We start from the raw sequence: 24490 nt of genomic DNA on the forward strand, positions 1-24490 counted from the left end.
CTGTGTTTCCTTCCCCACAGATGCTGCCAGACCTGCTGGGTTTATCCAGCATTTTCTGTATTTACCAAAAATTTACTTTCCTTAAAGTAGTATTTATCATAGAGAGCAGCACACAGCTAGCAGTGGGTTATGTCAACATTAATATGCTGCACAAGCTTTGCTTGCGAAATCCATGTCCACATGATAACCCACAGTTGAAGCCTGGTAGTGCACTTGCAGGTGACAATTATCCTGTACTTATAATTTGGCTGCTGTTCAGCAGGCATGTTATTATTCCTTGTCCATATACAAAGGCACATATTGTTCATTTGTAATCATGTCTTGAGCTTAACCATCAATAGTAACATCTGTCTTTAAAGCTTATGATCTTCTGTGTCAACGTTTCTTTTATTGGGACTCCACTGTTTGTGCCTTCAAACAGGTAATTGAATGTGATACCATATTATGGCAAACATTTTAGCTTCAATAAAATATGATCTTCCTATGTCAGAATGAGAGCATCATACAAAGTAGTGTAGTTATGATTTATTTGTTTGAGGAATAGTGAAGATCAGCATGTCATGAATTAAGTGAAGCAATATTTCCAAAGTGTGGCCTACCATTTTATAAGTTTTATACCATGCAGCACCTTGTAGGCATTGTTTTGAAAACTGGAAAAAATATATCATATGATTGCCTTGCATTAACATAACCCCATTATTTTAATTAAACAAACATACCATCTAACTCTTCAGTAACTGGTGATTCTGTAATGGTAATAGTTGTAGGAGAAGGTTCATGTGAAGGGGCTCCTGAGCGAAGCCCTCGTTCCCGTGCAAATGCAGGATTTTGATCCCTCTGTATTTCATTACTGCCAAATAAATTGCTCTGGTATTGTCTGCTGCGAGGAATGGATTGTGGTACTACTTGTACAAGTGGTGGTGGTTCATGTTCCTTTGGAGTTAGACTACGTATGCATTCTTGCTCTAATTTGGTTATGATCACAGACTGATTATTAACAAGAGCAGACAGTACTGCATACTTCTGTTCCAGTTGCCTGTATCTGGCGGCCATTCGCAGAATCTCAGCTGTGGAATTAAGAACTTTGTTCTCCAACTGAGAGATTTCAAGTGAGTTGTCCCGTTTACGAATAATCTCATGTAGGAGTTGCATATAAAGCTGTGTTACACGTGAGTTCATATTCCGACTTTCTTTTCGCAACAGTTTCACCTCATTTACTATTCCTCCGTCCACTTCCACTAACAGCTGAAGGTTTTCAATTTGTCGTTTCTGTTTGGACATAATCTCCTTCAGCTCCTCCACATCCATTTTAGTTATCCCACTGTTGTCTGTTTTTGGACCCTTTGAACTTACACAAATAGGTCCTGTTATTCTTTGATGGGGGACCAAGAAGGTGTAAGAACATTTGTTGCTGGTATCAGGTGAACGTCTATATCGATTGTGAACAGCAGTATGGGTTGCAATGTTGCTTTTGGCATGGAGTTGTTGTCTCTTGCCTCCTGCACACATGAGACTAATTAACAGCAGACACAAAGTCCAGGTGAGTGAGTTCATGTTGGCTAGGAGAAAGCTGAGAGGAAATCTCTGACCTCTAAGAAGGTTATTCTGTAAAACAAGAGTTGGTATTAGATGTATGCCGCCATACAAATAAAACAGGGCTGTTGAATGACTTAAATAATTAATTGCGAATAATTTTGCAAGAAGTACATTTTTACTTTGTTCATCTTGGGTATACATTTTTAACAGTCATAATACAAGAAACATCCTTGCAGTATTCTTAAAAACTATGAATAAAATAAGAATATAGTGTGAGAAGGATTGAATTTCAATGGTTTAAAACCCAGATCCAGCCGGGCTAAGTTGTACTACCATTTGTTGTTTGGTTACATTTTTAAAATGTTATTGAAGAACTAGATGTTGAAAATGTAAATGCAGTAGAAAAATCCAGTGTCCCTAATTATCCAACTGAAGTACACCTAAAAAAACAAGAATATAGAATACCAAAACATTCATGAAGAATAAGCATTATAAAGAGAGCACTCAAGGTTTTGGAATTCATTGCACTCCTAAGTATTGTGATTGTTACATTATACTTTCTTACTTAACTGGCTATGCTGATTCAGTTGTGTAAATTAATTCTGTATCAAATTGTTGCCCAGTGTGTATTTGCATTGTATTTTTTAAATTCAAACAAAAGTTCCATAATAACAAATCCAACAGCAATACAACCAAATCCAACCCCATCTCATTCCCAAAATGCACCCACCCAGTCCCCCCAAACTCCCTCCACCTCCCATAAGGAAAACAAAACCTTAACCCAACTAAAAAGACAACCCCCCGCTTCAACAGCTGACTGTAACCAGTTGGCTGCCATCTCGAGTAGAACCCCTCCGCCGAAACCCTCATTGTATACTTAATCTTCTCTAGCTGCAAAAATTTCATCATGTCCCCCAACCAAGCCAAGGCCTTAGACGGCACATTGGAGAGAGGGACAGTAATAAACAGTAACAGATCGTCTGCATTTAAGGACACCATATGCTCCCTCCCCCATGCTCTAGCCTCCTCCATCCAGTAGACGACTTCAATGCAATGGCCAGCGGCTCGATTTCTACGGCAAACAACAGCAGAGGCAACGGGCACCCCTGTCTTGTACTCGCATTGAGGGCCCTGTATAGTAGCTTAATCCATTAAATACATTTTGACCCAAAGCCAAACCATTCCAGGATCTCAGAGAGGTACCGCACTCAACCTCATTGCCAACCCTTAGCAAACAACTTAGTGTCAGCGTTTAACAATGAGATAGGCTGATACGACCCACATTCCATGAGATCCTTGTCCTGATTCAGGATCAAGGAAATCAACGCCTACATTAGCATAACAGGCAACACCCCCGGGACACAGAATCATTAAATATATCCAACAGAAGTGGGACCAACTGACCAGCAAACTGTTTGCAAAATTCAATGGGAAACCCCATCCGGTCCCGGTGCTTTGCCCATCTTCATCAACTGAATACAACTCATGATCTCCTCCAGCCCAATCGGCGTCTCCAATTTCTGTCTTCTCTCCTGCTCCACCTCTGGGAAGGTCAATCCATCCAAAATGTCTCATTGATGTGCCTCCCCAATGGAGGCTGTAATTCATACAGCCCACGATAGAAGGTCTCAAACACATCTTTAACCTTCTCTGGAGCAGAAACTATCCCGTCACCTGAGTTCCTGACCAGAACTATCTCCTGGGAGGCAGCCTGCCGCCTCAGCTGGTGAGCCAACAGACAAATGGCTTTCTCCCCATACTCCTAGAAAATCTAATTTGAGCGATGCAGCTGGGACACCACCTTACCCATTGATATTTACTCAAACTCCATTTTCAACTTCTTTCTGTCCGCCAATATCTCCGGAATCGGGGCTATCGAGTACTGGTGGTCCACATCGAGAATGGAGTCCACCAGCCTCTGCTTCTCCACCTTCCCAGATTTATCTCTATGCGCCTTAAAAGAGATTATCTCCCACCTAACCACTCCTTTCAGGGCCTCCCAGAGCGTGGACAGCGAGACTGCCTCATTCCTGTCAAACTCAACATATTCCCCAACAGCAGAGGATACTTGTTCTCTTTTATTCGTGAGCAACAGTGTCCTGTCTTCATGAGGTCTCTGATAGTGGGCTGGCTCCAACATCAGGTCCATAAAATGCATATAATGATCGGCGATAACCTGCGACGACCCCCCCCCCCCCCCCCAACCCTGGGAGAAGAGATTGCCCATCATGAAGAAGTCAATTCGGGAGTAAACCTGGTGGACATGAGAAAAGAAAAAAAAACTTTTTAGCTCCACTTACCTCCCACTTGAGTCTGCCAATATATTGCCCACAGAAAAAGCCACCCTCTTATTAATGAACACTGCGGTCCCTTGCACCCTGCAACCAAAACCCAGTTGGTATGCCTGCCCCATCCATCTTTTCCGCAACCTCGTTTGATCCTTAATCCTCAAATGGATCTCCTTTTAAAGAAAGACCACATCCGTCTTCAAGCTTCTTAAGTGCACAAACACTCGGGTCCGTTTTACTGGGCCATTTAACCCCCTGGCATTCCAGGTTACCAATTGGATCGGGGGCCTTCTCTTCTCCGCCCACCCCACCCATATCCCCACCCCCAAGATCAGCCACATCAACCCTGTGAGGCAATCCCCCAGTGCCTCAACCTGTGCCAGCTTCGGGCCCACTCAAGATGGCCACCAAATCCCCCATAAAGCCAGTCCCAAAACAAAGCAATCATCACCATTAGCAGTCTTCCCCTTCTCCCCCACTTCCTTTCCCCCTCCCACCGCATCCTGAAGACCAACTAAACAACCAACAGAAGAACAACCCCCCCCCCCCCCCCCCCCACCTTCCCAAGTCCAAACAAAAAGCTTAAGCTCGTTATCTTAAAAAAAATACCTCCATGATAACAAGCTGCAGACATCCCACCCTTCTCCGCTCCCATTAACTTGCTATACTGCTAGCAGGGTCACCCCGAACAGAGTAGAAATCCAAGTCAACCCAACAATATGTCAATGATCAACACCACCCCGCCCCCCCACCCCCACCCAAACCAAACTTTAATACAGAATCCTGGAGGAAAAACAACATCCAGTCCTCCTTCCCCCTCCGCCCCCTCAAAATAAAACTCAACAATGCAATATACAAACCCCAACATCGCCAAGAACAAACACCCATCAACAAACAAAGACACCACCCCAAGTCCTCCCCCACATTACAAAATTCCCCCACAAGATACAAACACAGATGAACTTAATAATGAACAAACAACAAACTCCATAGTCCTCCAGCACTTTAGTTCACCCCCAGTCTGTGCTTCTTGACAAACTCATTTGCAACATCCTGTGCATCAAAAATAATAATATCTGTGCTCGAAAGTCACCTGAAGAGGAGCCAGGTGCAGCACACCAAACTTCACATTGCTCTTGTAAAGTGTGGCCTTATTAAATGCTCCACGCCTTCTCATAGGTTCTACCCCAACATCTTGGTGTATTCTGATGGCATAGCCCTCCCACCTAGAGTCTCAATGGTCCTTTGCCCACCTCAGGACTTGCTCCTTACCCAGGTATCGAGGAAACCTTTTTTAAAAATATAAATTTAGGTATCCAATTATTTTATTTTCCCAATTAAGGGACAAATTAGCGTGACCAATCCACCTGCACATCCTTTGAGTTGCGGGGATGAGACTCATGGAGACACGGGGAGAATATGCAAATTCCACACACACAGTGATCCAGGGCCGGGATCAAACCCAGATCCTCAGCGCCGTGAGGCAGCAGCGCTAACCGCCGCTCACCGTGCCCCCCACCTCCCCCCCCAGGCACTGATGAAACCTGACTGTGATCACACAAACTGGTTCCCCCCTATCTGGGCTTCTGCCTCAGCAATCTATGGGAATGGTCCAAAGCAGGAGGGGTGGAGAAGACCCCCATCCTCCACCAACTTTCCGAACATCATGGATATATAGTCTGTGGAGTTGGAGCCCTCCGGCAGCCCGATGATCCTTAAGTTTGCCGTCTGGAGTGATTTTCCAGATCGTCAACCTTGGCTTTTAGCGCCCTCTGCTGGCAGCGCCATCTCTGCCTCCAAGGAGACAATTCGATCACTGTGGTCAAGAAGTGCCACCCTCACCTTCTATATCATCGTCCTGTGTACCTCTAACTGCCAGTCCATCTTATTCATGGTCATTTGGGGCCATTGCCTGCTCCAGATCCTCTGTGACTGCTTGCCGCTGCTTCCTAAATTCATCTGTCAAGAAGCTAACCAACCTCTCAGTCGTCCACTGAAGGGCCACCGGCTCAGCAGAAGCCGCCGCCATGTTTCCCCCTGCTGGCGATGGAGGAACTTTTGATTCCGTCGCTGCTACCTTGCCTGACTTCTGTTTTGAACTATTTCTGCCAGACATGACTCAATCGAAAGGGCCTTATTTCATCAAATTACACCAATTTCCTCCAGTCACTCACCCATAAGTTGGGCAGAAAGGGCCAAAAACTAAATACCCTGGCGGAAGACACTGCATGTGTGACTGGTCACCACATCGCCATCACCGGAGGTCTTACCACAATTTTTTCTGAAAAACTGAACTGAGTCGTTGGACTTTTACCAAGTGAAGCAGTGCCTCAATTTTAAGATTGTCATCCTTGTTGTCAAACTCCTCTATGGCCTTATCCCTCGCTACCATTAATCTCATCCAGCCTTACAAACCCTTGAGAGTTTATACGATTCACCATTTCTGTCTCTTGAGCATTCTCAATTTAATCACTCCACCATTGGTGCCCAGACCCTGTGCTTTGGAATTCCCACCCTACAATTCTCAGCTGTCAAGCTGTCTTCCTTTAAGACAAATCTTAAAATCTACCACTGTGCAAACTTTAGGTCATCTGGCCTAATATCTCCTCATGGCCAGGTATGAAATTCTGTTTGATAAAACTTGTAAAAGCACCTTGGAATGTTTTATTATATTAATGGCAGCATAAAATGTTCATTCAGGCAGTGAGAAGGGATCGGGAAATGGGATTGAGCTCAGGAAACCCCACTAACAGCCTCATTATTAAACTAAAATTACCACACATCCCATCTCACCTCATTACATCCAGAAATTGACAAGTTGGAGGAGAGTTTGGGTCACAATTGAGATTTTTAATATTTTAATTTGTCATCTAATCCAAATCCACCTGTTTTGAGAGTTTATGTTCTCCCACTGTGTGTAAAAAGCATCTAAACCTCCACCATCTGCTATTAATCACATCACAGTCAGCAAGTTTTTTTTGAGAAAGGCTTTTCTTGAAACCTTAATCTTTGCATTCAGCAACCTGCGTGCTTTGAGCCCAAGCCTAACTCATGTGGAACAGTCAGTGATTTTGTTGAGATGATGTTGAAACCCAATCCGTAACAGAATTTGCCAGTCCTGTGTTCGGAATGTTGTCGAATTAAATTTCTGGAAGGCAGTTCACTGATGAGAGCATGGAACTGTGAACTTATCCCAATACTTCAATTGATAATTGTCTGTACTTAAGTAAAAGAAATGTCATGCGTAAATCAAAATTACTGATAGAGAGTCTGAAGCAGTGGGGATAGAGTTTCTGTTCTGTGTACAATCAATGATTCCGGTGCGATCTACCCCCAAAATTGTACCTGTTTCAAAAAGTGCTTTTCCGCCTCAAATTTCAGCTCGGACTCATCTGCGTATCATCAAATGCAAAATCGTCCCTGGTCCAGTGCAATAACACAGCTTTTTAAATATTTTTTAAAAAATTGCTTTGTAAAGTATTGCTTGATACATTTATTGTGGTAACATGGGAAAGTTTGAATAATACAATTGGAATTAGGGTTTAATAAGCATTTTAAATCAATTTCAATACACACCATTTCAGCGTGACTTGAAATAAATTAATGAAAATTACCTCTGAAAAGTACATTGGGGCACAGTAAGAGTACCTTAGTAAATGTTTTAAAAATCATTGAGAATCTTTCAAAATGTACTTATTTGTACCCTGTGCCTCAAAGAGCTTGCATCATTTTTGAAACCTTCTCAAAGGCCTGCAAACAAGATCCACGAGAGGATCTAGCCATCGCCCCTTGACATTCAATTGCATTACTATCGCTGAATCCCCCACAATCAAAATCTTGGAGGTTGCCATTGAACAGAAACTGAACTGGACTAACCATATTAATACTGTGGCTATCAGGGCATGTCAAAGGCTAGAAATCCTACGGCGCGTAACTCACCTCCTGGACCCCCCCCCCAAAAAGCCTGTCCACCACCTACAAGGCACAAGTCAGGAGTGTAATGGAATACTCTCCACTTGCCTGGGTGAGTGCAGCTCCTACAACACTTGATTGCTCCTCCTTCACAAACATTCAAATCCTACACCACCAGCGAATATTGGTAGCTGTGTGTGCCATCTACAGATGAACTGCAGTAACTCCGCAAGCTTCTTTAGACAGCACCTTCCAAACCCACAACCACTACCATCTAGAAGGACAAGAGCAGCAGATACCTTTGAACCTGCCACCTGAATGTTCCCCTCCAAGTCACTCACCACCCTGACTTGGAAATATATCGCCGTTCCTTCACTGTTGCTGGGGCAAAATCCTGGAACTCCCTCCCTCACAGCATTGTGGGTGGACCTGCACCTCAAGGACTGCAGCGTTCAAGAAGGCAACGCACCACCACCTTCTGAAGTCAACTAGGAATGGACAATAAATGCTGGCCTAACCAGCAACACTCATATCCTGTAAATTAATTTTTTTAAAGTGGACAAAAGAATGCTCATTGAATGTTCAGGATTTTTTATAATCAATTAGTGTTCATTTTCCTGGGAAAAGTATAGTCTGAACAGTTTAAGGTTTTGCAATGTCTGCCAATGTACTGAGACAAATGTTCTTTCAAACACCAGTTTAGACAGCAACACAAAATGTCCAATGTGTGTTTATTATTTCCAGTAAATACTGACTGCCCATGTCTGATTTATAATTTTCTAGCAACAGTCCAAGCATAAACATGTCTATGTCAGAGAAACTTAATGAGAATTGCATGATTAATTCTTAGCCTGAGCTAATTATGACAATCTTTATTAGTGTCATAAGTAGGCTTACATTAACACTGTAATGAAGTTACTGTGAAAAGCAGTCACAGTGCCTGTGCGGGTACACAAAGTGAGAATTCAGAATGTCCAAATTACCTGGCAGCACTTCTTTCGGGACTTGTGGAAGGAAACCAGAGCACCCAGAGGAAACCCACGCAGACACAGGGAGAACGTGCAGACTCTGCACAGGCAGTGACCCAAGCTGGGAATCGAACCTGGGACCCTAACCACTGTGCTACCGTACCGTAACACGGTGGCGCAGTGGTTAGAACTACTGCCTCACGGCGCAGAGGACTTGGGTTTGATCCCGGCCCCGGGTCACTGTCCGTGTGGACTTTGCACATTCTCCCCATGTCTGCGTGGGTCTCACCCCCACAACCCAAAAAGATGTGTAGAGTAGGGGAATTTTCCAAGCTAAATTGTCCCTTAATTGGAAAAAAATGAAATTGTGTACTCTAAATGTTTTTAAAAATCTTATCCTGAGTTTCAACTGTCTGTTGAAGGTGTAAGAATTTTTCAAAAATGGCACCAATTATTTCAGTCATTAAGTGGTGCGATGGATGCATCACTTATCAGATTATGCAATAATTTGTAATTATTCTGAAAATATTTTGCAGATCAGAAATTTTTACTGCAATACAACTAGTAAGAAATACTTTCAGAAGATTAAAGAATCGGGAAAACCCGAGCTGGAATTTTCCGCTTCCATATGCGTTGGGCAGGTTCAGTGATGGGAACAGGAAATACCGCGAGATGTGCAAAGTCACACTCTACTTCGGCATGAATACATGACATGATTGCCCTCTTCTCTCCCCCCGCCACCCCCCTCCCCCCAATCAGTGATGGGGAGTTTCCCAACTTTCAAATTTGGGAATCTCATTTGAAACACTAACATGTTATTATCAGGTCTGTATGCAGGTTCTTAGGATGACCCACTTAATGCAGCTGTGCAAATACATCCATAGGATTTGCACCTGTGGATATGCCAATGGGTTATTGTATAATTGGAAGGTGTGCAACCTCCTACCAGCAGGTGGCGGTACACACACACACCTTGTGGTCTCTAGACCAAGGTAATGTGACCTGAGACTTTGACATCAGGCTACCTTCAGAAGAAGATTGAGAGGGTAATATGAACGGTCAGTGCTGGTGCAAGTTCCAGAGGAGTAGTTAACAGACTCCATGATAACGTGCTCTGTATCAGATTGCTATCTTACCACATGAGACTCAATAAAAGGATTTGGTAAAGAAAATGTCAAAGTGTTTGGTGGATTCCTTCGTACGGTACAAAGGAGCAAACACAGCATAAAGCAGATTCTCTTAGTGTGGAGGAAGAATGGTATCATTTGAGGTAGATTGCTCTTAGACCTGAATGCTTTAATTTATCTTTTGTTCTTTTGGTACGTGAAAGCCAAGGTTTTCTATTTGTCTTTATTTCAAACTTGTTTAAAGTTAATTTATTAACACTGGCATTAAATTAATACCAAAAGAAAAATCTAGTATGTATCTAGTCGAGGCATGCTGACGTAAACTTTCATCAGTTCAGTGTACTTTTCTTCCTTGAGATACAATATTTAATGTACAGATTTCATGAAAGCAACAACATACATTTTATCTAGTTCGAATTTGGAAAGTGCATTCAGGCACTTCTCAATCAGCTTTTAGGAAATTGGGGGCTGGTGGCAACAGGCACTTTCAAAATGGTTGGTTTAAAGGAGACTTTAGAAGATGAGGGTCAAGGTGTTTAGGGAGAGAATTCAGCAGTGTGGACACACAATGGCTGAAGACTCTGCCTTAGTTATTACTGGGGAAGACGGTATGCAATGTAGATCAGATTTGGAAGAGTAGGGATGCAGGGCAGGAAGAAGTTTGAGAGGTAATATTGAGCAAGATCTTGTGAGGATTAGCAAAAAAGAACCAGTGGATGTCTGTAGGAATACATGTTATGGTGAGCAGGACTTTTGTGCTTTCTTGCCACTATGTGGGAGGGTAGACCTGAGTTGTAATGAGTTGGAATTATCAGCAATAATTTTTGTAACAGATTGGACAAAATGACAGAGTTGGTCCATTGGTCAGAACTGTAGTGAGGTAATGGTGGGCCTGTGACTTTGGCACTTGCATGTAAATCCTGGACTGTTTCTGTGTTAGTCTGCTCTTGGTAATAGGATAATGTTAGCCTGTTATTAGTCATTTATTGTATTCTTAATTTCAGTTGTGATGGTATGCAATTGGATGAACTACTGTCTATGTGAAACTATTTTTTTCATTTGCCGAAGTATCTTCAGTAGGTGATGTTTGGATTTTGCAAAATATTTGCTGGTTTCTGAAGTATAGACATTGACTTTTTTGTAAAATTAATGTTTACATAATTCTGCCTTTAAGCAATTTGGGCCAAACTTATTCCTGTAAACGCCATCCGTAGCAGAAAGTTGATTGCATTATGACAAATCAAGATCATAATCGAAATTCACAACTTCAGAAATAAGTTTACTCAAATCTCATTGATGACTGGTTACCATTTTCTACTGACAGGCTGTCTAGTCCTTTGCATTGATCTTTTGATCTTGTTTTACCAAAATGACAAAAGCACGGGGCTGGATTATCCGTCCCCGACCAGTCGAAGTCCTGACATCCTGGATCTAATGTGGTCCTGCGGTCAGGAAACTAGTGTGGCGGCTGCGGACTCAGTCCGCGGCTGCCATGGTCGGGGGCAGGCCGATCGGAGGTCAAGGGGGGACTTGTACTGGACTACTTTTGGGCAGGCGGTCGCGATCAGGGGCACTATTTGGAGGGTCCAGCTCCGTGGTCTGAGTCCGCCATGGAGCACGGCACGGCCGTTGGAGGACGGCGCCATGTGCATGTGCGGCCTCCGACTCGCAAGGGGGGGCATGTATCTGCAGCAAAAGCTGCTAGTTTCACGCCGGGTCCCTGCTAGCCCCCTGCAGGGCTATGAATATGTGGCCCTTTCACGCCAGTTTTTCTGTCGTGAAAAGCCATAGTTCTTACAACGGCTTGGGGACATCGTCCCAAAAACAGAGAATCCAGCCCAAGAGGTTTCATTGTCAGGCTCAATTTCTTTCATTTCAATTTTGGGAATAAGATGAAGGCATAATTAGTGTTAATTACTCAAAAAGGGAATGCAAAAGTAATTAAAATCGAGAAGGTTTCAAAAATCTGAGTTTTCAAAGTGTTTCCTGCAGAATAAACACCTTGCCTAGTAAAACTAAATCACTGATAAAGTCAGTAATAAAATGCAACTATTACCTCTTGAAATGACTTATGACTTGCCATTAAAATTTTTGTTTTAAGCTGAATACATTTTTTAATTGTCATTTTGCTTTTTGAATCTGTTATGCGATGGGGAGAAATCATAGAATCCCTAGGGTGCAGAAGGAGGCCATTCAGCCCATCGGGGCTGCACTGACCCTCTGAAAGAACGCCACACCCTGGCCCAATTCCCTGCCCTAACCCTATAACCCCACCTTTGGACACTAGGGGGGAATTTAGTATGGCCAGTCCACCCAACATGCTCAACTTTGGACTGTGGAAAGAAACCGGAACATCCGGAGGAAACCCATGCAAACATGGGGAGAATGTGCAAACTCCACACGCAGAGTCACCCCAGGCCGGAATTAAACCTGGGTCCCTGGCACTGTGAGGCAGCAGTGCGAACCACTGTGCCACCGTGCCGCCTTTTTTAATTTGTTAAAGGTATCTGTAGTGCAAATTAATTTGCTCTTATGATTTCTATATTCAATCTATACCCAAGTTTTGCTGAAAGAAAAGCTATATATGAACAATGCATACCACTTTTCACTTGCAAATCATCCAGCTGCCAGTTGATTTGCAGCATTCCAACGCATTTGTAAAAACAGGATTTTGCGCACAATCCTCCTGTGATTTTCATGACGTGCACAGAATCACAGAAGACTACAGTGCAGAATACGCCCTTCAGCCCATCGAGTCTGCACCAACACATGAAAGGCCCTGACCTGCCCACCTAATCCCACTTGCCAGCACTTGACCCATAGTCTTGAATGTTATGGTGTGCCAGGTACTGAAGGATATAAGGCATCCCGCATCTACCACCCTCCCATGCAGTACATTCCAGACCGTCACCACCTTCTGGATAAAAATGTTTTTTGCTGTATTTGTATATTCTCCATTAAGTTCCACAAAAAGCTAAGTAATTAAATAACAAAAGTATCCTTCCAACCATGTGGTAATTATTAATAACTCGTAGTCAATTTCTCTGGCTGACAAAGTAAACAATTATGTGTTGTCTCATTCCTTCAGTCGGAGTAATTTCAGGAAATTTTACGAATTAAAAATGTCAAATTTCACATTTTATTTTTACTTCTCCTTTGTCTTTTCTCTTCCCAATATAATGTTGCTTTCCCTCTTTCTCTATTTTTGAATCTGACATTGAATTAACTCTCCTTTTCATCCTCTTATTTATTTCTCAAACTTGAAATCTTAATTGGTTAAAAGCATACACCGTCATGATCACCAAGGTTGCAGATGCTTTGTTGTATGCTGTTATCAGCTCACATTTAGAGCAACTTGGTAGGGAAACAATGAAAACTTATCAAATGTGCACACAGTTTAATTAACATGGAACACCATGAGATTTAAAATATGGCCTTTAGTGTATGCTGGATGAGAGCACTAATGGCTGGACATGAACACCATCTCTAATTTATATGTGTATATATATATATATAATATATTTTCTTATACTTTATCAAAGTTACAAAGCCAGAGCTCAGAATGTGGACAGGGACAAATCCCTAATCTAGCTCCTTGCCTGTTCCAAAAACTGATTCAAATTGAATCCAATTCATGATCCCCACAAGAGAGACATACCAGATCCAGGCATTACACCTGACCTCACGCTCATCTTAGCCAAAAGGCCGAGAAGCGATTTTAATTTATATATTAGCTCCTTCTTCCTTTTCCCTAATCTATTAGCTGGTTGGAAACGCTACACTTGATTAGAAACCAAGTGAACTCTCCACATATTCTGATTGTTATATAGAATTTGATTTTAAATCATACTGATGGTTTAAAAATATATTTACTTCCGGACCTAATTGTGGTATTTAATATTGCTATGATTGGGAATGAGTTCATAAGTGGACACTGTTCACTTTTTAATTAAAACTGGATTCCCAGAGTTGACTATTTGGCCTGGCCAGATGAGAAATACAGTGGAGAACTGATGTTAAATGTTGTTGCACACTTCAAGCAACATTATCTGAAGGCCTGCTATGCACAGTGGGTTTTTCAATGAGTTGGATTTGTCTCCGAATATGATGGTCAAGTCCACAAATGTTCTGCAAAAATAGAAAGTAGTTCTAAGTGGGGATGAAGTATCAATGTTGTCCAATGCCTCTAATGGCGGTAAGGCAGTGCTTCCTACTTATTATTCTGGAATCTATTCTGATCCTAACTCTGCCACAGCATGGAGTTGGCAAGCAAAGATCGCCTACTTCCATCCAAGGAGGGAAAGGCAATAAGTGAGCAGGGCCTCTCTTGTGTGATCTCTGGCAAACAGCTGCGAGGAAGTATGGGTGGGAGTTAAGAACACGTTTCCAAAATGTCCTTTTAGTTCTTGGCGTAAGGAGACTCCTTGAAAGGAAAGAAGGCAGAGAAAGAGAATGAGATTCTGAAAAATGTGTATTGTGGGTTCGCTTTATAACTTTCCATGTGTTTCTTGGCTCGTGATATATTTTTAAAAGAAAATATTTTAAAATGAAATTCCAGCATTTTAACTAACTCGGAAAATATGTGCTCAGTAATATTTAATACTATTAGAGATGGAAAAGGGTGCTCTGAATTAAGCTGAGTATGTCTTTTTACCTAGAACAAGGAAATGCCTGCACTAGTAATAGATTATTTATTCTGATGTAACTGTATTTAATTATTTACTTATAACTCTTGGAAAATAATCAGGGCTTTGTAAATGACTTATTTTAAAACAGCTCAAAGGATTCCTTCAAAGGCCATTTCTGTGCATACAATGAATTGAAGACTAATACTAGGTTACAGCATTAAAGGAATCAACTTTGAGACTGCATACTGTTGGTGGAATTAACCTTCTTAAAGGTGCTTGCACAGATTTTTTTTCTATTGTGGTATTTTCCAGATCCATTCCACCGTTCACTGATCAGCACAAACAAAAAGCCCTGTGACACAAATTTGTTGTGATCCATCACAGATTTGTACTTCACTTTAAAGAGTAAAGAACTTAGGTTGATATTCCGCCTTTCACTGCCACAGGATGTCCCAAAGCACTTTGAAGCCACTGAAGTATTTTGTATTTTGAACTGCAGTCACTATTGTAATGTCGAGAGCGTGGAAGCCATTTAACATGCAGCAAGCCTCCACAAACTGCAATGAGATAAGTGGCCAGATAATCTGCTTTTTTAGTGACTCTGCTTGAGGGATAAATATTGAAAAAGTTGTAGGGAAGCTCTGTTCATCCTCCTTGAATACGGCCATGAAATGCTTTACATCCAGCTAAGAGGTGAAATTGCTTGACAGGTGAATATCTATTTACTGAATTAGACAGCAGGTGACATTCTGATGATTTACAACTGATTTATCATGATGCTATAGTTCAGTATACACACTGGTTCCCACTCTTCACTTCTGGATCCTCTCCCTGTCCAGAAGCAACCCATACTGGTGAAAAACCCAGCTGTTAAGTAGAAGCTTCAATGAGCATCATCTGCTCTCAATTCACTCTTGAAACAAGATCTGGTTTACTCTTTAAGAGACCTGCATGTGTAACATTGTTACAGATTCCACCTCTGACAGTGCAGCACCTCTCAGTACTGCCCTAGGAATGTCGACCTACATTATCCCAGAAACTTTTAATACAGGCAGAAGTGCTACATCTGAACACTGGCTCACACTATTGGGTTACCTGGACTCTACACTCGCCCTATACTCGATCGAGAAACCAAACACAGTTTTGTGATTATATTATAAATATCTTGATGAGCTCCCAACATTCAGCAAACGGACACAGGCAGCTCACCACAGCAGAGAATTGGGGAACGTCACTGGAACTGAGCCAAATATCACATCTAATGCAAGGGTTTGAGTCCTGAACATTATTGTGAGGCAACAAGGAGCTTTCATGCTTAACCCCAGCTTCACTTTGACATATCTTTTGGAGGCATTTTATGAGTCACGTTCATTGTTACTGTTGAAGCTGCTCAAAGTTTGGTACCAACCTGTGGAGCTCACACTTCACTCATTGGTATGTGAAAATAGAATCAGAGTCCTACAACCAGGGTAAGACTCACATTTTTAAATTTTAATTAAACTCCCACCTGTGTTACCTATGAGCAGTATTGGTTATTTAGAGGCCTGCTTTAAAATCATGCCAGTGTGCCCTGTGCAGCCAATGGACAGGCATTTTTACTCTTCAGGTTTGAACTACCAACTGCAATGTTTTTAATGTAAACAAGGGCAGGCAACATTTGAAAATTTCCAATGTGTCCTCCTAATAATGGTCCACCACTGAGAAGACACTGAATGAGCTAGAAAGAGTTTACATCAATTTCCTTCTCTGCCTCACTCCCCTGTGCACACATTAAGTGTAGTGATCCGAACAGAATATCTTCTCAGCACAAAAGCACATTAATAATTCTTGGCAGAAGAATTTGTTTATGACAAAATAATTAGATTTACTCTTTTTGTAAACATAATTGGAAAAGTTTAACTTGATGTAAACTTCGAATAATTTCCAGCAAAATATGTTTTAGATATTGCATTTCAATCTAAAATCAGATTAGCAAAATCCATCATCCTCAAAGTACAGCTACAAGAAGGAAGTGGAGGTTAGTGCTAAATACTTGTCTTCAAGTAGATTATCATTTTAAAAATGGAAAATTCATAGTAGATTTTACTTCTGGTAGAAATATATTGCTCCCATTTTCAAAAACCTAAGCTGTCGTCGTATTTATTTCAAGTGAAGGGAATAATTTTTTTTTCTTCCCCCTATACAATCTCATGCTTAAGCCATTTTACGAACAGCTGTCTGGCTGTCTCATTAAAGAATATTTATGGAGCAAGGAAGAGAAGACAATTTTTTTTGCTATGAGCTCGGTAAATTTTCTAGGTTGTATAAATTATTTAAATTTCCCTTGCTGCTTAGTCATTGTTGACCAGCAAAGATGCTGCTGAAATATACAAATTAAATCATATTTATCACAGTTTTTGCAGAACCACAAAAGATATAATCCGGTCTGTATAATTATTAGTAACAGATTCATCTCACCAATCAATGAAAGTTAACATTTAAAAAATTATGAGAACAGAGGTTTTTTTTAAAAAGCCTGGAAATAGTAAACTTAGGATATTTAACATGAAATTTCAAAAGCAACTTTTGTGCTTTTTGAATATCATAATGATATTGAATTGAAAGAGAAAGTCAGAGGCTGGAATTTTCCGTCTGTTCCCGCCAACATGATCTTCTGATCCCACTGTGAATTTCATGGCGACAGCGGGGTGCTTGCAATGTGAGACCCTGCTGACAGCGGCAGGACCAGAAGATTCTGCCACCAGCTAATGGAGGACTGCTTCCGCTACTTGAAACACGCCACAGGAGGATGGGGCAAAATAAATACTGCCCAGAGTCTGAGAAAGATAGCAAAATTAATCGGTGGGGTGGAATACATCCAAAGAAGCATACATTGAAGTTCCCCTACTGTGAATAATCTTTGAAAAGTATTGATTTTTTTCATTTGTCGGCAGTGTGCCAATGATGCCCCACAAAGCTCCAAAGATAACTGACCAGTTTTGTCGTTTTAGTATGAGTTAAGCGGTTTGGCTGTGGCCAGAGCTCTTTACTACAAATGTTGCCATGGGTCTTAAACATTGCATAAAACTGTTTGAATTAGTTGTTAGAGCTTCACTTTTGCATCTCGCCTAAAGGGCAGGACCAGTGATAATGTAGTGCTGCAATGTAATGCAAGTTTATGTTTTAAGCTCCAGCATACCGCAACACCATAACTGAATATACTACCAATTGTTTCAAATGGTTTCATCTTTTAAGGATCTCATTATACCTACTCAAGAAGCACTGATGAAAGCACTGTTATCCACTGTAAGAACATTTTAAAACCATGTAATTTATATTTCCTTGTTAAGTGTGATTTTTTTTTGCCATCCAAACTAACATTGATGGTCCTGTGTTTTCTCTTTGCTCACTTTCGTAATGATCTAGCAGTGCACCATTTTTTTCTGATATTTCCCTGACATCAAGTTCCTTTTCTTGCAATTGTATAAAATCCAAGTTTGCCACCACCAGTGCTGTTAAGTGCTCGTAACTGCAATGGTTTTGATATTATTAATTCCCATTTCTTAAATGTGATTCCCTTACTGCTCAACCTTCCTCAATCCAAAGTTGAGCATTGCCTAATAAAATCTAAGATGAGCATAAAATGCAACCCCCTAAGAAGCACCAATTTTGTTTGGTATATACGCATGATTTTGTATCCAGTTTTCAATTGTTCTCTTCTCAAATCTTTTTAACAATGGACCTGAGCTCTTCTGATGTCTAAGTGAGTATTGGTTACTTATAAATATCATATATCCATTTGGCATTAAGGTTACAAAACTAGGGAATTTAACACATGGTTAAAAGAGTGGTGCGGGAGAGAGGGATTTAATTTCATGGGGCATTGGCATCAGTATTGCGACGGGAGGGATCTGTACCATTGGGATGATCTCCACCTGAACCGATCTGGGACCAGTGTTCTAGCGGAAAGGATAACTAGGGTGGTCACAGGAACGGCATGGTGGCACTGTGGTTAGCACTGCTGCCTCACAGCTCCTGGGACCCGGGTTCAATTCCGGCCTCGGGTGACTGTCTGTGGAGTTTACACTTTCTCCCCGTGTCTGTGTGGGTTTCCTTCGGGTGCTCCGGTTTCCTCCACAGTTGAAAGATGTGCAGGTTAGGTGGATTGACTATGCCAAATTGCCCCTTAGCGTCCAAAAGGTGAGGTCGGGTTACTGGGCTTACAGGGATAGGGTGGAGGCGTAGGCTGAAGTAGGATGCTCTTTCCAAGGGCCGGTGCAGACTCATAGAATGTAGAACATAGAACAGTACAGCACAGAACAGCCCTTCGGCCCTCAATGTTGTGACGAGCTTTCTCCGAAACCAAGATCAAGCTATCCCACTCCCTGTCATTGTGGTGTGCTCCATGTGCCTATCCAATAACCGCTTGAAAGTTCCTAAAGTGTCCGGCTCCACTGTCACAGCAGGCAGTCTATTCCACACCCTAACCACTCTGAATAAAGAACCTACCTCGGACATCCTTCTTATATCTCCCACCCTGAACCTTATAGTTATGCCCCCTTGTAACAGCTACATCCACCCGAGGAAATAGTCTCTGAACGTCCACTCTATCTGTCCCCCTCATCATCTTATAAACCTCTATTAAGTCGCCTCTCATCCTCCTCTGCTCCAAAGAGAAAAGCCCTAGCTCCCTCAATCTTTCCTCGTAAGACCTACCCTCCAAACCAGGCAGCATCCTGGTAAATCTCCTTTGCATCCTTTCCTATGGTTCCACATCCTTCCTATAGTGAGGTGACCAGAACTGCACACAATATTCCAAGTGTGGTCTCACCAGGGTCATGTAGAGTTGCAGCATAACCCTGCGGCTCTTAAACTCAAGCCTCTTGTTAATAAACGCTAACACACTATAGGCCTTCTTCACGGCTCTATCCACTTGAGTGGCAACCTTCAGAGACCTGTGGACATGAACCCCAAGATCTCTCTGTTCCTCCACATTCCTTAGAACCCTGCCGTTGACCCTGTAATCCGCATTCAAATTTTTCCTACCAAAATGAATCACCTCGCACTTATCAGGGTTAAACTCCATCTGCCATTTTTCGGCCCAGCTCTGCATCCTGTCAATGTCCATTTGAAGCCTACGACAGCCCTCCAGCTCATCCACTACTCCACCAATCTTGGTGTCATCAGCAAATTTACTGACCCACCCTTCAGCCCCCTCCTCCAAGTCATTGATAAAAATCACAAATAGCAGAGAACCCAGCACTGATCCCTGTGGTACACCGCTGGTAACTGATCTCCAGTCTGAAAATTTTCCATCCACCACCACCCTCTGTCTTCTATGTGATAGCCAGTTACTTATCCAATTGGCCAAATTTCCCTCTATCCCATACCTCCTTACTTTCTTCATGAGCTGACCATGAGGAACCTTATCGAACTAAAATCCATGTATACGACATCAACTACTCTACCTTCATCTACACACTTAGTTACCTCCTCAAAGAATTCAATCAAATTTGTGAGGCAAGATTTACCCTTCACAAATCCGTGTTGGCCATCCCGGATTAAGCTGCATTTTTCCAAATGGTCATAAATCCCATCCTTCAGGACCTTTTCCATTAACTTACCGACCACCGAAGTAAGACTTACCGGCCTATAATTACCAGGGTCATTCCTATTCCCTTTCTTGAACAGAGGAACAACATTTGCCACTCTCCAGTCCTCTGGCACTATCCCTGTAGACAGTGAAGACCCAAAGATCAAAGCCAAAGGCTCTGCAAGCTCATCCCTTGCCTCCCAAAGAATCCCACGCTATATCCCATCCAGCCCAGGGGACTTGTAGCCCCAAAGGTTTTTCAAAATTGCTAATACATCCTCCCTCAGAACATCTACCTCCTTCAACCTACCCGCCTGTATCACACTCTCATCCTCTAAAGCATGGCCACTCTCCTTGGTGAACACTGAAGAAAAGTATTCATTCAACGCCTCTCCATCTCTTCTGACTCCATGCACAAGTTCCCACTACTGTCCTTGACCGGCCCTAACCTCACCCTGGTCATTCTTTTATTTATCACGTAAGAGTAAAAAGCCTTGGGGTTTTCCTTGATCTGACCCGCCAAGGACTTCTCATGCCCCCTTCTAGCTCTCCTAAGCCCATTTTTTAGCTCATTCCTTGCTACCTTGTAACCCTCAAGCGACCCAACTGACCTTGTTTTCTCATCCTTACATATGCTTCCTTTTTCCTCTTGACAAGACTTTCAACCTCTTTTGGGAACCATGGTTCCCTCACATGGCCATTTCCTCCCTGCCTGACAGGGACATACCTATCAAGGACATGCAGTATTTGTTCCTTGAACAAGCTCCACTTTTCATTTGTGCCTTTCTCTGACAGTTTCTGTTCCCATCTTATGCTTCCTAATTCTTGCCTAATCACATCATAATTACCACTCCCCCAATTATAAACCTTGCCCTGCCGTTTGGCCCTATCCCTCTCCATTGCAATAGTGAAAGATACCGAATTGTGGTCACTATCTCCAAAGTGCTCTCCCACAAACAAATCTAACACTTGGCCCCGTTCATTACCCAGTACCAAATCCAGTGTGGCCCCACCTCTTGTCGGCCTATCCACATATTGTGTCAGGAAACACTCCTGCACGCACTGTACAAAAACTGCCCCATCCGAACTTTTTGACCTATAGAGGTTCCAATCAATATTTGGAAAGTTAAAGTCACCCATGACAACTACCCTGAGACCTCCACACCTATCCATAATCTGCTTTGCAATTTCTTCCTCCACATCTCTATTACTATTTGGGGGTCGATAGAAAACTCCTAACAACGTAACCGCTCCTTTCCTGTTTCTAACTTCAGCCCATATTACCTCAGTAGGCAGATCCCCTTCGAACAGCCTTTCTGCAGCCGTTAAACTATCCATAATTAATAATGCTGCTCCTCCACCTCTTTTACCACCCTCCCTACTCTTGCTGAAACATCTATATCCGGGAATTTCCAACAACAGTTCCTGTCCCTGTTCTAACCATGTCTCCGTAATGGCCACAACATCGTAGTCCCTGGCACCTGGGAGACAGCATACCATCCGTGAGTCTCTTTCGTTGCCACAGAATTCTCTATCTGTCCCTCTAATTATCGAGTCCCCTGCTCTCCCCCTTCCCTTTTGAGCCACAGGGGCGGACTCAGTGCTGGAGATCCGGTCACCGTGGCTTACCACTGGTAGGCCGTCCCCCTCAACAGTATCCAAAGCAGTATACTTGTTACTGAGAGGAACGACCACAGGGGATCCCTGTACTGACTGCTTCCTCCCAGCCTCTCTCACCGTCACCCATCTATCTACATACTTCGGAGTAACTACATCCCTGAAGCTACTATCTATGACCACCTCTGCCTCCCGAATGATCCGAAGTTCATCCAGCTCCAGCTCCAGTTCCCTAATGCGGTTTCTGAGGAGCTGGAGATGGCTGCACTTCCCACAGGTGAAATCAGCAGGAACACTGACGGCGTCCCTCACCTCAAACATTCTGCAGGAGAAACATTGCACTGCCTTCCCTGCCATCCCCTCTAGATAACTTGCGGATAAAATAAAATAAAGAAAGAGCTTACCTGATATTCACTGAGGTTAGAGGAGGTGGAAGGGTAAAATGAAAATGAAAATCGCTTATTGTCACAAGTAGGCTTCAAATGAAGTTACTGTGAAAAGCCCCTAGTCGCCACATTCCGGCGCCTGTTCAGGGAGGCTGGTACGGGAATTGAACCGTGCTGCTGGCCTGCCATGGTCTGCTTTCAAAGCCAGCGATTTAGCCCTGTGCTAAACCAGCCCCTGGGTGGGGGACATTAGTGTAGCTTCTCGGGTTTAGCAACCACCCAACTTAAATACAGGTAAAAATAAAACATTGAAGCACCTACCTGATTCCCAAACTGCACTCCGGCTGCCTCTCTCTCTCCCACTCCCGGAAATGAAGGCCACTGGAACCTGCGGGTAAGTTTAAGAACCTACCTGATTCCTAAGCTGCACTCCGGCTCCCTCTCTCTCTCCCGCTCCCGGAAATGAAGGCCGCTGGAACCTAGGGATAAGTTTAAGCACCTACCTGAATCCCAAACTCGATGGGCTAAATTCTGTAAATTCTATGATTCCGACATTAAACTACCAAATGGTGGGGGGGGGGGGGGGAGTGAAGCCCCTGGGGATTTCAATACAGGATCAAGAACAAGTAGCGGGGTAGAGAGTTAAAAAAATAGTCAAGAACTAACTTCAGAAACCACAGCTAATGACAAAACTACAATATGTATCCTGGTTAAATCGAAAGTGAAAAATAATAAACAAGCAATCAGTGCTGAGGGAGAGGTTAGGGGGAATAGCCCAATTAAGAGTTCTATATACTAATGCACAGTGTAAGGAATAAACTAGATCAGCTGAAGGCGCAAATTCAAATTGAAGATTATGATGGAGTAGCTATTTAAAAAAAATATATATTTTTATTAAAGGCATTTTGCGTGCATACATATATACCAGGAGAAAAGGAAAAGAGGTACAAAAACACAAGCCGACCCCAGCAACTGATAATAAGCCCACAACTCACCCCGCGCCCTCTTTGTTTCTCCATTATTTCCCCACCATCCCTGAAACAAAGAAAAAAACATAACCCCCCCCCCACCCCCCTTTGACGCCTGACTTCATTTTAGGGAAATCAATAAAAGGCTTCCATCTCAGGGTGAACCTCTCCTCCACTCCCCATAAGGCGAACTTAACCTTTTCGAAGTGCAGGAATTCTGCCAGGTCGTTCACCCACAAACCCGCCTTTGGCAGACCGAGTTTCACCAGCTCAAAAAAATACGTCTCCTGGCTACCAGGGGGACGAAGGCCAAAACATCGGCCTCTCTCCCCAGCTGAACTCCCAGCTCTTCTGACACTCCCAATATTGCCACCTCTGGACTCGGAACCACCCCTATATCCAGAATCTCAGACAAGACCTGCAAGAACCCCTGCCAGAGCCCCCTCAGCTTTGGACACGCCCAAAATATGTGTACGTGATTCTCAGGCCTCCCCGCACACTGCCCACACCTGCAAAGAACCGACTCATCCTCGCAACTGTCATGTGGGCCCAGTGCACCATCTTAAATTAGATGAGGCTTAACCTCGTACATGACGAGGGCGTGTTCATTCTCTGCATGGCTTCCTTCCACAGCCTGGTCCTCTACTTCCCATCCAACTCCTCCTCCCATTTGTGCCTAATATCCTCCACCGGAATGCCCTCCCTCATCATCAGCTCTCCATAAATGGTAGCCATTCTCCCCTCCCCAATGCCATCTTCGAACAACAGTTTATCTTGTAACACCGAGGGTAGCATCCCCAGGAAGGACGGCACCTCTTTCCACACAAGGTCCCTCACCTGCAAGTACTGAACCTATTCCCCTTAGGCAACTGATACGTTTCCACAAGCTCTTCGAGGTCCACAAACCTTTCTCCTACAAACAAGTCCCTGAAGTACTCTACCCCCACCTGCAACCACATCCGGAACCTCGCATCCAACCACGCCGGCACAAACCTATGATTACCTAATATCGGCGCCGACAGAGACATCCTTCCAACCCAAATGTTGCCCGCATTGGTTCCAGACTCGCATCGCTGAGACCACCACCGGGCTCACGGAATACCAGGACGGCAAGAACGAGAGGGACGCCAACAACAGTGCCCTTAACTAGTCCCCCAACACAACATTGCCTCCATCTGCCCCCAAGCCGACCCCTCCTCTACTGCCCATTTCCTAACAATTGCAATATTCGCAGCCCAGTCGCAATTCACAGACTTGGCAGTGCCAGACCCACCCACCACTCGCTCCCTTTCCAAAAATACCTTCCACACCTGCGGGTCTTTTTCCACCCACAAGGACCTCAAAATGATCCCTTTGACCTTCCTAAAAATGACTTGGGAACAAATATGGGGTCTGGAACACAAACAAGAACTTGGCCGCACCATAATTTTAACCGTTTGCACATGCCCACCCAACCATTAAAGCAACACATCCCACATAGTAATGTCT

At 43.2% G+C, this 24490-nt stretch overlaps 2 protein-coding genes across 5 annotated transcripts in view; one reads left to right on the forward strand and one right to left on the reverse strand.

Annotated features, from left to right (window-relative positions):
* Positions 1-24490, forward strand: part of ralgps2 (Ral GEF with PH domain and SH3 binding motif 2) — a 646420-nt gene that overhangs the window by 423060 nt on the left and 198870 nt on the right. The window lies entirely within an intron of this gene.
* Positions 1-24490, reverse strand: part of angptl1a (angiopoietin-like 1a) — a 93560-nt gene that overhangs the window by 42548 nt on the left and 26522 nt on the right. The window contains exon 2 of the mRNA XM_038795108.1: positions 720-1605. Coding sequence (XP_038651036.1) covers positions 720-1554 — 835 coding nt within the window. The 5' untranslated portion in view covers positions 1555-1605. The remainder of the gene's footprint in view (positions 1-719; positions 1606-24490) is intronic.

The sequence above is a fragment of the Scyliorhinus canicula genome, chromosome 4 (assembly GCF_902713615.1).
Source record: "Scyliorhinus canicula chromosome 4, sScyCan1.1, whole genome shotgun sequence".
NCBI classification, from domain to species: domain Eukaryota; kingdom Metazoa; phylum Chordata; class Chondrichthyes; order Carcharhiniformes; family Scyliorhinidae; genus Scyliorhinus; species Scyliorhinus canicula.